The sequence below is a fragment of the Rattus norvegicus genome, chromosome 10 (assembly GCF_036323735.1).
Source record: "Rattus norvegicus strain BN/NHsdMcwi chromosome 10, GRCr8, whole genome shotgun sequence".
Lineage (NCBI taxonomy): Eukaryota > Metazoa > Chordata > Mammalia > Rodentia > Muridae > Rattus > Rattus norvegicus.
In genome coordinates this window covers 90,490,001-90,506,027 of record NC_086028.1, presented here as the reverse complement: position 1 = coordinate 90,506,027, position 16,027 = coordinate 90,490,001, and the positions used below count along the sequence as shown (strand labels likewise).

At 41.2% G+C, this 16,027-nt stretch overlaps 1 protein-coding gene across 10 annotated transcripts in view; it reads right to left on the bottom strand.

Moving 5' to 3' along the window:
• The window catches only part of Efcab3 (EF-hand calcium binding domain 3), a 492,651-nt gene that overhangs the window by 71,118 nt on the left and 405,506 nt on the right, over positions 1-16,027 (bottom strand). For 9 of the 10 annotated variants that reach the window (XM_039086123.2, XM_039086126.2, XM_039086127.2 and 6 more), the window contains 11 exons: positions 15,228-15,332; positions 14,692-14,745; positions 14,152-14,256; positions 9,598-9,651; positions 7,634-7,738; positions 6,588-6,641; positions 6,060-6,164; positions 3,717-3,770; positions 1,845-1,949; positions 1,534-1,587; positions 349-453 (listed from right to left, as the gene is read on the bottom strand). In XM_039086123.2, coding sequence (XP_038942051.1) covers positions 349-453; positions 1,534-1,587; positions 1,845-1,949; positions 3,717-3,770; positions 6,060-6,164; positions 6,588-6,641; positions 7,634-7,738; positions 9,598-9,651; positions 14,152-14,256; positions 14,692-14,745; positions 15,228-15,332 — 900 coding nt within the window. The remainder of the gene's footprint in view (positions 1-348; positions 454-1,533; positions 1,588-1,844; positions 1,950-3,716; positions 3,771-6,059; positions 6,165-6,587; positions 6,642-7,633; positions 7,739-9,597; positions 9,652-14,151; positions 14,257-14,691; positions 14,746-15,227; positions 15,333-16,027) is intronic. The other variant, XM_039086125.2, reaches the window with a different exon arrangement.

Here is a 16,027-nt window from a genome sequence, read left to right as displayed (position 1 = left end):
CCTAATTTACAGAACTACTTGGAAACTTCAACAAGCTGATTATCTGTAACACACTTAGAATAATTCCTTGCAGATGTTCCTTGCCATGCTGCTCACTATTGGATTAGCGCTATGGGCTGACAAATTAATATTCTGAATATTCTTGTTTGAGCTTGGCATTTCCTGTGGTGTTAAGTGAAACTAGACACTTATCATCTGTGTTAGTGCTCTCCGTGACGACTGGGCTTGGTTTGGTAGCTGTGTGTGAAGACTTTACATTTTATCTCCTTTCTTTTCATGAGCACCCTGCCCCCATCCCAGACCTACCACTAGGCTTGTGCCCCAAGTTTTACTAAGAGGTAAACTCACGATCAATTGGTAGATGTTCCATCAGTTCCTGTATTTCCTTATTGTTCAGCTTAATGGATGCACTTTTAATGAAGGTTTCCACCTTATTTGAAGGTATCTTTAAATCTTAGGGAAGAAGGATTTGAGAAATATAATGGTTCAGAGTCAGTAGGCCATTCAAGGTCATGCTTAAGTGTCAGTGTTGGTCAGAGTACAAGGAGCAAAGGACATTTCAACTATTCTGGTGACAGTGTCTTGTGGATTCTTAGCTCCTGCTCTTGAGGATCTGTTACAGTTGTATGAGGGTGTGGCATGGACTGACGACTGAATTCATGTGCTAAACAAATACTCTCCCTGAGTAATAATACCTTGAACCTAGCTTTCAGAAGGAATTTTAAGAGAAGGAAGATCATTTGGTGTCTGTTTTTGTTTTTGGTGCGTGTGCCTGTCTTATTTCACTTAATACAATGGTCTCCATTTTCATTCACGTTGTAAATGATGAAATTTTATTTATTTTTCTTTTTTTGTTCTTTTTTTTTTTTTTTCGGAGCTGGGGACCGAACCCAGGGCCTTGCGCTTCCTAGGCAAGCGCTCTACCACTGAGCTAAATCCCTGACCCCTTTATTTATTTTTCAATTGCCAACCAGGCACCAAGTTTTCTTTACCCATTTCTTACAGCTTTTAGTTATTATAATACCATGGGAAACTTTTTAATAACATTTTACCCCCAAAGACCATCTCTGGAAATTCAATGTCAACATTGCTGGGAAAGGACCTAAAGCTCTGGGAGCTATTTGTCTTGATGGTTCTAATGTATGACTTAACAGAGGAACCACCGCTTCTAGGTCTACTGCAGGGAAACCATTTTGATGGCCATAGTCTGTCTGAAGAATTCAACAGTAGGGAGGACAAAATTAAGAATCTGAAAACTGTAGGGCTGGCAAGATGGCTCATTGGTTAAGAGATACTGACTGCTCTTCTAGAGTTCCTGAGTTCAATTCCCAACAACCACATGGTGGCTCACAACCATCTGTAATGGAATCTGATGCCCTCTTCTGGTGTGTCTGAAGACAGCTACAGTGTACTCAAATAATAATTCTTAAAAAAGAGAAAACTGTAACGTGGGGAGAGTTTTGACAACTTAACAGCACCATAGCTGAAGCACTCCAGTGTACACGCCATGAAAACTCCCATCATGCCTCTCACCTTCAATTGACTCCAGTTCTTTTATCAACCTTTTCCTGTACAGCTTTCCAAAGCCTGCAGGATGGAAAAAATTTCAAGTCTCAGGAAATGACACGGTTACTCAGAAGTCTACAACTTAAGAAGCAGAAACATTTAAAATGCTTCCTTCTATCATTGGAATATTTCCACCCTAAAAATGAGACTCAGGAATGGGAACAAATTTCAGTTGGGTGACATGTTGGTGGCGGGTGGCATGCGGCCTCTTCTCTGGTCACACAAGTTTGTATGTTTAACACTTCTCCGGGGCTAGTTTGGTATCCTCTGATGCTCACCATCAGTCGGCAGTTTACCCAGGAGTTTCATTGTCTTGTCTTCTGTGAGTTTTATCCCTATGTTGTCCAGGAATTCTGGTAGGTCGCCGATATCAATCTTCTCACCTTTAAAAAGAGAAAAGTCCCAGCAGTTGAAAATTTGAAGAATAATGCTTCTATATTACAGAAAGAAAGCCTATCCTTTGTTCAGTAAGTAGTAATGAACTCAAGTTGGCAAGAATGTAGGAAATTACTTATAGCTGGCCTTTGGTACTCTATGGGCTCTGCGTTTTTTCCCCACCCTTTATCTCCCTGGTTTCATGCCCTATCACTAGATAGGAGAGAAAGAGGAACAGAGGGGAGAGAGAGATAGCCTTGAACATGTAGTATAAAGGATGTGTCTAGTATAAAGGGCAAAATTAAGACAAAATTGTAGAGGCTTTGGTCAAAACGGTGATGATCGAAGATAGGTTAGATAATGAGATGCAAACATTTACCCACAAATAGGAAGACAGAGGGCATGGACCAACAAAGGAAATGCTGCAGATCGTAATATAACTGTGGAGAAACTAGAATCTGATTTTTTCAGTGTGTGCATGTATGGCATACATGTGTGCAGTGTATGCGGTTGTGTGCGCGTGTGCACACCTATGTAGGAAATATACAGGGGCCGGAGGAACAATGTCGGTTTCCTTCTTTCTTACTCTTGCAAGCAGCCCATAAGCCCCAGCAAATCCCATTTCCACATCATAGCACTGGGGTTACAAGAGCCGGTGTCGCCATGCTGGCTTTTTATGTGGGCTCTGGGATTCAAGCTCAGGTCCTTGTTTGTATGGCACAGCCCTCTTACCCACAGTGCTCCCCATCAGCCCTTCTCCCAGGCTTCTCTGTCTCTTATGTCACTCTATGATGCCCTTTTCTCCTCCAGGGCTTTTAAAAAGCCTCAACTCAGCCGTTGGATTTCCCTTCTCTCTTCTTGACAGCAGCTATCACCCACTACTGTGGATCCTCGGTTTTCTCTGTAAAGTAAGTTCACCTCTATTTTTACCCAGGAATACTACCTTAGGGGGATTAAAAAATTTTTAAGACTATAATGTACAGTGCTGGAGGGAAATATGTGGGATCCCAAGTGATCCCAGCGTGGGTAAGAAAGAGTCCTGAGTAGTCTGCGTGGTAACACAGGGTTCCTCATTCTCGGGTATGAGGGTATAACTGACCACACATCCGTGCCCCTTCCACCTTTCCATGGCTGTGTGGGGCTGCCCCATGTTGGTTCTTTTCTAGCTTGATGATGTGGTCTAGGCAGACAAATCCAAAGCCAGCATAAAGAGATTCCTGTTTTCAGTCCCCTGGAACCTAAATGCAATGTGTCTGAAGAGGAATGCTCACCTGCTCAAATGGTTCGGGGGAAGGGGCATGAGGGCTGTTTTCCCCGAGAGCTTTTCAGACCTTTCCTGTGAAGTTAGACCCCTAGGGTTTCTGAACCTTGCCTGTCGGCAGCTCTGGGGATGACAAGCCACAGTGGAACCTCATGTGCTGTTGACAAGAAATGCCCTGCTCTTAGGGTTTATGCTGAATTGTTCCACTTCTCTTCTTACTTTATACTTCTTCCACTGTTAGCAAAGCCCACTCTGGAAAACGCTGATATACTTTTCAGGATCAGTGCTCCCCTGTAAAACCACCTCCAGCCATTCTTCCCTGGGCCCAAGCGGCGTTTAGGTCCCTCTCTATTTGTGAGGCCTTTAACATAACCCCTATGATATTATTGTATTTATTTCTACATATTTCCCCTCAACTGCAGAATATTCGACTTCTTGAAGCTCCTGGATGATTGATTTGTACAGATCTATGCACTTGAGATCTATAGATGATCAGAAAGGATTAGCAACTCACCCGTATAAAGGTTCCCCCTTGCCATTACGTCTCTCAAGCCAACCATCCTACTCTCTGTAAAACAAGACAGAGTTTATACATTAAAAATGAAAACACACATAGAAAAGGATATAAAGTTATATACAGAAGCAAAACAGAAATCTAGCCAACTTTTAATATTTGATTTAGAACTCTATCCTGCTTTCATTTGATTAAAAGTGGGGGGAAGACAGAGCTCTAATTATGAAAAGGACACTGACTTCACGTTGTTTATGCCACCGGTTGTTTGTTTTGTCAGGACAGTAAGGCACACCGAGGAGGACCCTGAGCTAATGCAGACGGTGGCTCTAGCTTTCCTATTAGGAAGAATCCCATGGTACTGATCACAAAGCTAACAATCTGCTTAGATGGATCAAGTGATGTAAGGAAAGAGCTAAGACACCGGCAGGGCTGTGCTCTGTCCCAGGAAAGATTTGGCTTCAGCTGTCATTCTCCCTCTAGCCTCACTCAATAAGGAAGGGCATATTGGACAAATTTGGTAGGACTTTAACGATAAGAGGTTATTCATTGAGACATGGCGCCATTTATCGTAGACTGACCTGGAATTTTCTGTGAGTGGAGGATGACCTTGAATTTCTGATCCTCCTGCCTTTGCCTCCTGAGAGCTGGGGTTATGGACTCATGCCCATGTGCCCAGCTTCAATAGGGTAATGTTATTTGATTTACTTTAATTAAGTTATTAAAAAATATGAGACAGTGTCTTTCTATGTAGAGTCTACGTAGGTCCGTAACTCATTTAGTTGGCCTCAAACTTGTGGTGGTCCTTCCAGGTCTGAAGTCCCGGGAGTTTTAACACACCCTGCTAAAGAGGGCTGCTACACAGGGCTATTTAACGTGGACAGCACAGTGCTAGCACCTAGCAGGAAGAAGTCTGTCTCCTTCTTCCCTTCTTTGCCTCTGAGGATGGTATCTTATGTCTTCACATACTCATCCATTCCATCAGGTGGCTACTGGCAAGACACAGGTCTCTGATAGGATAAAGTATGCCTCAGGGAGAGTACTGCTATTTTTAGAACTAAAATAGTGACAGCATCTCATTAACACTTCTAGACACCTGGAAAACAAGCTAAGAAGAAGTGTGTCCTTTGTGACCAGATTTTCCAGAGGCCACACCATCACCACCAGCCACAGAAATGGTACAGGACTATATAGGAATACGACAAATGACTCCATACCTACACTCAGACAATTTAGGTGGAATGGACACACAGGCGTAAATTACCCAATCTGACTCTAGAGTCTGGCAACTGCCTGTTCATCCTCCCTGCTCTGGGCACTTCGGAACTCAAAGAATAAATTCTAGCTTTGAGGAATTACTTTCTATTTTCCTAATGTTCTATGATTTTTCAGTATACACTGTTTTTTTTTTCTCAGCTGTAATGTCTCTATTAGTAGAGAATTTCTGGCATATCTGCCAGCTTTCTCTGATCCCTTTTCTAGCAAAAGTAGGGGTTTTTGTTGTTGGGTTTGTTCGTTCGTTCGTTTGTTCATTCGTTTGTTTGTTTTTTGTTTTTTTTTTATTTTCAGAATTTCAGTGAAGTCATCTTTTAGTGTTATGTTACAACTAGATAGCATTATGATGATATCTTGGTCTCTAGGTTTCTTTACTAGTCTCTGGAGCAGAGGCTAGACCACCTGTGTTGTGGTTGTTACGTTCCTAATACTTACAGAGGCTGGCAGTCAATTCATCTCTCTGCATGAGGTGGTGAGTTCTTGAGGATTAAATTTAATTTTTAAAATGTTTTTATTTTTATGTATATGTATGTTTTGCTGCATGTATGTATGCATAGCATATGTCTGCGGAATCCAGAAGAGGGCATCATATTCCCTGGAAATAGAGTTGCAGGGGGTTGTGAGCTGCCAGATGTGTGCTGGGAACTGAGCTCAGGTCCTCTACCAGAGCAGTACATTCTCCTAACCAGTGAGTCACCTCTCCAGCCCCAAGCTTAAAAGAAAATGATTTGTTTTTATTATAAATTGTGTGTGTGTGTATGTGTGTGTGCAAGAACATGAGTGCAGATGTTTTGTGTGTGTGTGCACGTGCGTGTATATGAGCGTGGATGCCTCTGAAGGCCAGAAGAGACCCTCTGAAGTGGGAGTAACAGGTGGTAGCTGTCCACGATGGCTGCTGTGGACATGAGTGTGCTAGAAGAGGAATTAAGAATGTCCTCAGTAGGTCAGCCGTTTCTCTACCCTTGAGGATGAGACTTTCTTTCTTTCTTGTTTTTTAAAAGTACTTTTGTGAAAGTCCTAATTTACTCCCTGAAATTCTCATATATAAATCCCCAGGGAGGAGCAACTTACTGTACATGGGCAGGTAACTCAAGAAGTCGTCATATTCATCCTCCTCGAGGTCGTAACCCATGTTTTCCATGAGAGCCTTTATTTTTTGCAGATCAATCTGAAGTCCTTAGGAAAGGCGAGGGAAGGAGAAAAGCAACTGAAAATGCTAGTCACACCCGTGCATTAGTTAAAAGTTTGAGCAATGAAATGAATGGCATTGTTTGGGGAAAGCAGTGTCCTGAGACTCTGAACCAGTACCAGTTCCCTTGTTCCTCCCACTGCCTCTTAACTGCTGCTCTGCCAAGACATCTATACGGAGTTGGGTAAGTCTTCTGAGTTCTGTCCAGAAAGAACTCAGACTTACAACCCTCATAAAACAGACTTGAAATGTTGAGACCACACTGAGAAATCGTATTTCCCCAGGCTGTGTTTAAAGCAGCAAACAACTGGACAACTTAAGAAACCATGCAAGTCAGCAGGCGGGGTTGTCACTGCTCAAATTACGAACAGCAAAACATGGAGTCCAGTTTTGCCCAGTTTCTAACTCACCTTTGAGACTTTTGATGCTTTCCATCAACTTGTGCTTGAACACCTTCCCAGAAGCTGCAAAGCAAGGCATGCCAGCCACAGTTACACCCGTGACAACAGCTCAAAGTCTGGAGCCTCAGGAAGCAACTCTGAGAATTTTATTTATACTTTTTCTATTTATATCCCAAGATAGAAATGAGGATATAAGAATGGTCTTAAGATAGTAAATCTACTGGGAGAATGGTGGACAGATGAGTGTCCCTTCCTCCTGTTCTCCTGTGCTTAGCATGCGACAGGGATGTGTAAACACCCATGTTTATTGTAGCACTGGTCCTGTGACTCAGCATTGGAGTCATTAGGTGCAGATGTGGAGAGAGAGAAAAATGCTTGTATTATTTAGCCATAAAGAAGAACAAAATCTTGAAATCCAGTTATTTGCAGAAAACGGACAGAACTGCATACCATGATACTAAGTGATAAAAGCCGTATTTGTAAGGACAAATACCATGGGTTTATTTTTCCAGAATCATGTGTGTGTGTGTGTGTGTGTGTGTGTGTGTGTGTGTGTGTGTGTGTGTGTTGCAGGGGATCAAACCTAGGGCCTTGGCTACATGAAGCAGAAGCTCTACCATTGATCAATACTTCCTGCTCTCATATGCAGAAACTAAAAAAAAAAAAAAAAAGACATGAAAATAAGGAATCCTATTTTTTGGGGGGAAATTGTGGAGGGCAGCAGAAGATGAAGGGGAGATTTAGTATTATCAAAGTACATTAAATATATGATGAAATCTCATATTTTATATAAAATATATGCTAACAACAAAACAAAATATTTAAGTTATAGTCATAACCATAACCCAAAATAAATATCATTTAAACATTTATACTGATATTTTATGCTTAAAACTTTTATTCTCACATTCATTATTTTGTTTAATTCTTACTGTTATATCTAACTATATATTGTAGACTTTGTTTTACTCACTTTTGTGACATTAGCTATCAGTTTTCACTGGTTCAGTAAATAGCTCACTGGTAAACTAAATACTTGCCAAGGTAGTACGTACCATCAAGTGGCAAACATTTCATTAATACATTGTTTTCTTTTAGGTGGAGTCTTAACCCAATGTCTTTAAGAATATTGCTCAAGTCACCATAGTCAATTTCTTCCCCTAGGTAAAGGGAATGACAGTAAAATTGTTAAATTACAAATTTAAGAAATAACAAAACCACAATGTCTATAATCAAAAATTATAAAATGTAAAAAACACTAACAAAGGGCTGAAGAGATGGCTCGCAGTTAAGAGCACTGATTGCTGTCAGCTGATTCATGTGCAATTCCAGGCACCCACATGGTGGTTCACAGTCATCCATTTCCAAGGGATCCATGGCCTCTACACACACACGTGCACACACACACATGCACATGCACACACACACATATGCACATGCCCCCCCACATGCACGTGCCCACACACACACACACACGCACATACACACACACATGCACGTGCACACACACATGCATGTGCACACACACATGCACACACATGCATGTGCACACACACACACAGATACCCAGACATGAGTGCAGAAAAAACATCCCTATATAATATAAAAATAAATCTCAAAAATATTTTTAATAAACCAACAACAGAAACACCTAAGTGTTTTAGGAGAATGACAGAAATGCTACTTCTTTCTGGGCAAAGGAGCTCTTCAACTTGGGGAACAGGAAACAAGCACAGAAAAGTTGGTATTTCTGCAAACATCACTAAGTGAGCTGCTGGCAATCATTCTGCCTGTACCTAATATTTATTATTATTTTTGCCTGACTTACTATCTTGTTCACAGATGTCTTAAGTATAAATCTGTCATGTCATTTCACTAATTAAAACAGTAGGAAAAGAAAGCATGTTGCTAGCCAGTTGTGGGACTTAGATCTCTAATCCCAGCATATGGGAGGCTGAGGTAGGAGGCTTGCTGTGAGTTTGAGGCCAACCTGGGCCGTGTAGTGATTTTAATGCAGCTTAGGCTCCAGTGAGACTCTGTCTTAAGAAACATAAAGTTTGGGCTGGAGAGATGGCTCAGGGGTCAAGAGCACTGACTGCTCTGCCAGAGGTCCTGAGTTCAAATCCCAGCAACTACATGGTGGTTCACAACCATCTGTAATGAGATCTGATGCCCTCTTCTGGTGTGTCTGAAGACAGCTACAGTGTACTCATATACAATAAATAAAATCTTAAAAAAAATTTTTTTAAGAAAAAAAAAGCAAAAACAACTTGTTTTATACATTAAGAGATCCATTTTAAAATCAGTTTATCCATTAGCTATTACTGCATTCCCACCCATGCATGCCATGCCATGGGTGTAGAGGTCAGAGGACAACTTTGTGGAGGTAACTTTCTCCTTCCACTGTGGCTTCATTGTCATCAGGCTTGTATGACTGTGTCTTTACTTGATGAGCCAGGCTACTGGCCCTATATTTAAAATCTTTTTTTTTTCTTTTCTTTTTTTCGGAGCTGGGGACCGAACCCAGGGCCTTGCGCTTGCTAGGCAAGCGCTCTACCACTGAGCTAAATCCCCAACCCCATTTAAAATCTTTTTAATTGATTCATTGTGAATTCCACACCCTGCACCCCAATCCCACTTATCTCCCTCTCTCTTCATAGCCACTCTCACTACCTCCCCTGAAAGAAAATAAAAAACAAAAACAAAACAAAAGTGTTGGAGTGGGCCAACTCCAAGCTCTGAATCTAGGCCAGGGTGGGAGCTGAGTTGGTCAGCCCTCCAGCTCTCCCTCACCCACACTACCAGGACCAGCACCAGCCAGGGGCAGGGGCAGCTTTCCTGCTCTCCTGCCCTTGGGTGGGCTCTGGACTCTGTTTTTGAGACAGTATTTTACTACCCAGCCCAAGTTTGTCTCAAAACCACAAGAATCTTCCTTCCTGAGCCCTGGAATTGTAGGCGTGTGTACCGTGCGCCAGGCAAGAGATCATTTTGACATTGTTTCCCCATCCCTTCTCCTCACCTAAATATGAATCTATTTCTTTCAGAAGCAAATCCAGTTTGATTTTCCTGTCACCTGAAATGCAAGATGGCTCTTAGATACTGTCTTGCTGTATCTCAAAATGTGCCCAGTGGAGCTCTGACCCTCTATGGGACTGTATTTGGAAATGTGGTCTTTGGAAGAAAATTAAAGTTTTTTTTTCTTTCTTTTTTTTTCGGAGCTGGGGACTGAACCCAGGGCCTTGCGCTTGCTAGGCAAGCGCTCTACCACTGAGCTAAATCCCCAACCCTGAAAATTAAAGTTTAAATATAGCGATAAGGTGAGACCTCATCAGGTGAAGCCTGTGGCTCGTAAGGAGCAAGAACCACCATCTTTCCCACTCCCTTGGTTAAATGAGATGGCAACAGTTTGCAGGAACACAGTCCTCCCAGAAACCACCCATCCCAGACCTCAACCTGGAGTTTCCAGCCTCCATAACATGACGTAATACATTTTGTCCTGTAAGCCACCGAATCAGTGGCACATTATTAAGGCGCCCGAAACAGACTCATGCAGATTCCAGTTAAATAAGATTCTTCAGCTGTGAAGGTTCAAAGATTTCACAATGGCCCAGAGTTATCTCTAATTCTATTCTATTTCGAATCCAAAAGCATATTTTAATCTTTAAGCATCAGGCAGAGGAAAGTGAAAGAATGTAGATATGATAAACGTGTTCAGTACCCTCTGCCATGTTCCCTCACTTCCGCTCCTCACTCATTAGTGAGGACAAAGCAGGGAGGGGTGTTAGTTTTTAGTTTTTAAAGCATCAAGTACTCATTGGATGTCTACTGGACCCAAGTGTTGAGGATGCAGCAGTCAACAAAATGTCCGCTCCCTTGGTGGCAGGAATGAATGCCTTACACATCCTTAACTCCAGGTCCAAGGAATGCAAGCTCCTCTTCTGGGGTCTTTGGGTACCAGGATGTGCATGGTGCATACACATAGATACATTCATATTTATGTACATACATACATACATACACACACAGCAGCCACTTGGTTACAAACAATTTTATACCCAGCAGAGAATACTTTACTGAAATACAGAATGTATTCCCTTCTAGTTAAGAAAATATTTTAAGTAACTCCCTTCCTATTCTTTAGACCCCTTTGGCCGAAAAGTGTTATCTTTGACTATAGTTTTGAAACTTGGCTTTTATTAACCTTTGCAGAGCATAGGGCAAAGTCCTAGTTCCCCTTCGGTCTGCTTGCAATCTATATTTTCAGAGTAAGAGAATATTCCTAACTTCACATACTCTTGTTTGTCTCCTGTGATAGGCAGAGTCTCGAACAAAAATTAGAGATTGGTGATTTAGTCCCTGGGAGCTCCAGGGGCTCTGGTTGGTTGATATTGTTGTTGTTTTTATGGGGTTGCAAACCCAGCCATATATGTAGAAGAGGATGGCATTGTCTAGCATCAATAACAGGAGAAGCCCTTGGTTCTGTAAAGATTTGCTTCCCCAGTGTATGGGAATGTCAGGGTGTTGAGGTGGGAGTGGGAGGAGGGGAGGGGGAGCATCTTCATAGAATCAGGGGGAGGGGGAACCAGGAAGAGGGATAACATTTGAAATGTAAATACGTAAACTATCCAATAAAAAAATTAAAAAAAATTAGAGATTGGCCAAGAAATAGGGGATCATTCTTTTGGCAAGTAGAAAGTCTTATGGTTTGAAGCATGATCAGGTAAGGTTGGTATAAGAGAATTTCAGGGATGTTCATCAAACTATTATCAGTCTTCAATATTATCTCACTATGCCAAAGGTGCTTACCACACTTACAATTACGCTTTCAACTTGGCTTTTGCTGAAGATGATGGAAAAACTACTAAGCCATAATCAATATATCAATATTTCTTTCTTCTTAAAACCTTTTTTCGAAAAATTGAGCTGTAACAGGGTTATTTTTAACAAAAACATATGAGCTCTACCCCAGATCCACATGAACACAATTCCGGGAGGGTGATTTCTTTGGATGTAAAGTTTGATCTTTACAAATTTACTAAATGTAGCTGTTAGCACACAGTATTATTATAGTGTAGCTTATTTCCTTCTGCCATCCTGGAGTGGGTGTTTTCATGGTCAAGTAGCCATGGCAATTAACTGACTAAAATACCAGAATAGCAAGGTCTACAATAATAGAGCTATTAATGTTCCCTAACAGAAGGAGAGGATCACAGGATCTCACTTGGGATTGCAGCCGTGATTGGATAAGAATGGCTCATGTATTTGAATGCTGAGTAACCAGGAAGTAAATAGTTTAGGATGAGAAGGATTAGGAAGTGTGGCCATGTTAGAGGAGGAATGTCACTAGGGAGTGGACTTTGAGGTTTCAAAAGCCCACGCTAGACCGAATTTCCCTCCCTGTTGACTAATTACAGGATATAAATCTCTCAGCTCCAGTGCCATGCCTATCTGCCACCACTATGCCATTATGATGATTATGGAATGACTCTCTGAAGCTGTAAGCTAGTCCTCAATTAAATGGTTTTTTTTTTTTAATAAGAGTTGCTATGGTCATAGTGTCTCTTCACAGCAATAGAATATTGACTAAGACAACTCTCTTTTGTCTTCTTCCTATGCCCCACTGCAAGTGATCTTGGGAGATGCTGGCATCTAGAAGAAGTAGGAGGCTACCTGAAGTGAAACTCCATGGTACAATTGTCATCCATGATGAGATGGGACTTTGTGGTAATGCTACTGTTCACCCAAGTTCTGAAATGCCAATAAACTCATTTGCTCTCCAAGGACTTAGGTAGAATAGTTTCTTTTGTTGGTGCCATATAGGGGCTGAGTAGACATTTGTGTATCCCCCAGGGGAATTCACACAAGTATTATTTTACAACATTGTAGATAATATTTAATAATCTCTATCATCTTCCTCTTCTTCCTCTTTTTCTTCTTCTTGTTTTTTTTTCTTTTGTTTGTTTTGTTTTGAGACAGGGTCTTTCTACTATGTAGCACTTACAGTCCTGGAACTTGCTCTATAGACTAGCCTGCCCTTGAACTCACAGATATTCATATGCCTCTACCTCCCATTGGCTGGCACTAAAGGAGTGTACCACCATATCTGGCTACCACTTTCTTTTCTTTCTTCTTCATTGCTCTTTGTATTCTTTCCTAACTTTCATTTCCATCATCTTAAATATTCTTTAAAAATTCTTTTATATCTATCTATCTATCTATCTATCTATCTATCTATCTATCTACCTACCTACCTACCTTCCTTCCTACCTTATATATCTATCCATCCACCCACCCATCATCCATCCATCCATACATACATCTATCCCCTAAACATCTACCTATCTTTTCTGCATAGAGTGGGAAAGGCTGTGTGAACACAACAGCACAGGCTTGGAGGTCAGTGGAGCTTGAGGAACTCTATGCTCTCCTTCCATCATGAGGGGCCTGGGAATCAAACTCTGATCTTCAGCCTTGGCAGCAAGGTTGCCAACAAACCATCTTGCCAGCCTTCAGATATTCCCTTTAAGAAATTTTCCACTTGATCCTAATGCTGACAGTGATCTTTTTGTGATACTCTCTGGCATAGGAACTCTGGTAGAAGCAATGACAGCAATTAATGGTATAGGATCTATATCAACTTAACACCCAGAGACAATGCTTTCCTGCACTTAGGTCTGGGTCTCTATGGGCTTCTGATGTATTTTTATAAAATCAATAAACACACTTAAAGTGTCCCCATCAAGAAATAAAATTACTCTTTTTAAAGTTCTGATCATCTATTTGTTACTCTTAAGCACTTACTTTTGACTGAACTCGGCAGTGGAAGTTCTCAGTGAAGACAGTCCACGTATGTCTTCTGGCATTATTCTTTAGCTTCCTTCCTTCCCTTGGCCAAAAGCTTAGCATATTCCGAAACTACCTCTTTATTTTTCTTAGTGTGTTTTTTTCAAAGTACTACATTAGCATTTGTGTTGCAGGACACTGGAGTAACAGATCTTGGGCATTTTGGTTCTGAACTTTATGCTTTCTTTGTTTAAGGGCCTTCTTATTTTATTTTATTTTTTTAAAGAGAGATCAAGATTGAGAAGCTTTTAAATTCTGCTAGCTCTTTCGAGCTCTACTGCCAAGATACAATAGTATTTGTCTCTAGAACTATTTTTTTTAAAACACAATAACCAAGTTGAGAGCACTCAAATTGACATCCACCGTGATCCATGAACAGACTTGGATTCTTTTCTTTAGTTCCCTTGGTCTAATACAAGAATGCCCTTATTGAATAGCAGATGTACTCTGCCAGGAGTCAAGACATTTGCTATACGGAGAAACTCTGTTTATCATTCCCACTGATAAACGACCCTTCCACTCTTCACCCAGAGTGCTAGCAGCTACTTCTGTGGCCATGCACTTCTCAGAGAAAGTATAAAGCTTGCATTTATCTGCTTCTGCGACTTTCTGACAGCTAGTGTCTGCTAAGGGGACATTCAGCTTCATTTTGATGCAGCCTACTACCAGGGATGCCACATAAAATAACTAAAATTCTTTTTGTAGAGCCCTGTGTGTTTGAAATACTCACTGTAGGTAGGCAGAGTTTTAGTTATTTTATCGATTTCCTCTTCCTCGAGAGGATATCCCAGGAATTCAAGAGTATCATACGTATCATCAAGACTGACTTTTCCACCTTAAGAAAGAGAGAATAGAAGAAGTTTCATTTCGTGTCAATAGGAAAAAGAATGATACCCTACGTCCATCAATCCATATAACCAGGCGGTGAAAAGTCACAGCACCACAAAGCTCCTGAAGTGAGTAAACTGAATCAGTCAGGAGTCCAGAAAAGGATTCCCTATCGGAGCTCTAGAGAACACTGTCATGACTCTCTAGGATGAGTTTACTAGGAAGAGTAGACAAGATTTATTATCACGGCAGTTGACGACTTAGCCAACCATTTCTTAGCAGTATAAAAAGAGTTAAAATTGCTACAGACAGACGGATAATTATGCCAGATGTTTACAGATGTTCTGGTGCCTGCACTACCAAATGCTGTAAAGCAATTGGTACTGTGAGCAGAGAGAGAAGGCGCTGTGGCTTTTCCTCTCTCAGAACACCTCTTACTCACTCCTGAAAGTCCGTATCGAGTCTGCCAACACATTTTGAAACACCATGTTGTCATCTGTAAGAAAAAGGTCACACGAATTAGAGAGGTGAAAATCCAAGAAGACCTGTTATCCACGTTATTAGACATGTCGAGGAGTTTACTGGGACTCTTGAGGCTGACTGTTCTTTTTCAGTATCTGATAGACTGCAAGCAGAACTTGAACTCGTGGAAGCACGGATTGTTTTCCTTTGTTGTCCTCTGGGGTTCTCCTTTTTGTTCCATAAATCTTTTCATCATCTTCTCTGACTTTAACTTTAAGCATGTTACAGATAGTCCAATATTTAAAATTGTTTACTCATAATTATCAGTACCTCCCAAAAAGCATTATCTCCCAATTTAGCGCTTGTACAATGAGGACAGTATACGTTCGTAAAAATTGGCTTTTACTTTTCTCTTAATTTTCAACAAGCTGTTAAGTGACTATGCTCATATAACCGTATACATATAGCCCATGCCCAGGAGTCCCCCTAACTATTAGTTAGGTCTGAAGTATTTACCGTTTGCTGGAACTTGGTTCTGTATCATTTGGCTCTCACTATCTGTTAATTCAATGCCTACGGTTTCCAGATATGGTTTTATTTCCTTGAGTTTTAATTGAGGACCTTTAAAAAGATGAGAGACCCAGTAAACAGACATTCTCATATATAATGATTCTTCATTAAGGAAATGATAATAAACAAACAATTGCAAGAGACATAGTAGCAGATTGCTAAAGACACGATGAGGCTTATCTATCCATGGGGCGTTACAAGAAGGAGCTGACAGCAAAGCGCATTTCCTTTAACAGTGAAAGAAACGAAGTAAGAATGAAGAGCAGAAAGATGATGGATTAGAACATTCAGTGAGGGGCAGGAGAGCCGGGAAGGTGGCATGGAAAGACACAGGGCACAGCAGTAAACAGAAGCAGAAACCAGGTAAAGTCAGGGAATGTTAAAATTAAGATTAAAATCAACAAACCAAGGGTAGTAATAAACACAGCAGGGTAGTGAAAGAACCCCCCTCAGTGGGCTGTTAAGCAAAATGGAAAAGAAGAACCACTGTAAGCTTCATGGGCCCCCTATTAATTATTCTCCAAAGAATAAAAATAGAAAAACAGTTCTGTCATCTATGTATAACGTAGACACCAGACACTGAGTGGGTGGGTTATCTGAAGCAGTGGGAGTTGAAAGCCCTGTAGATTTACTCCGGTTCCTCAAAGGTCTTCTTTGCCCCTCTGGCTAAGCTGGCGACCACTCTGAGAATCAGTGTGGGCCCAAGAAATTGGCTGGGACTTGGAAACAGATCCATGGACACAGGT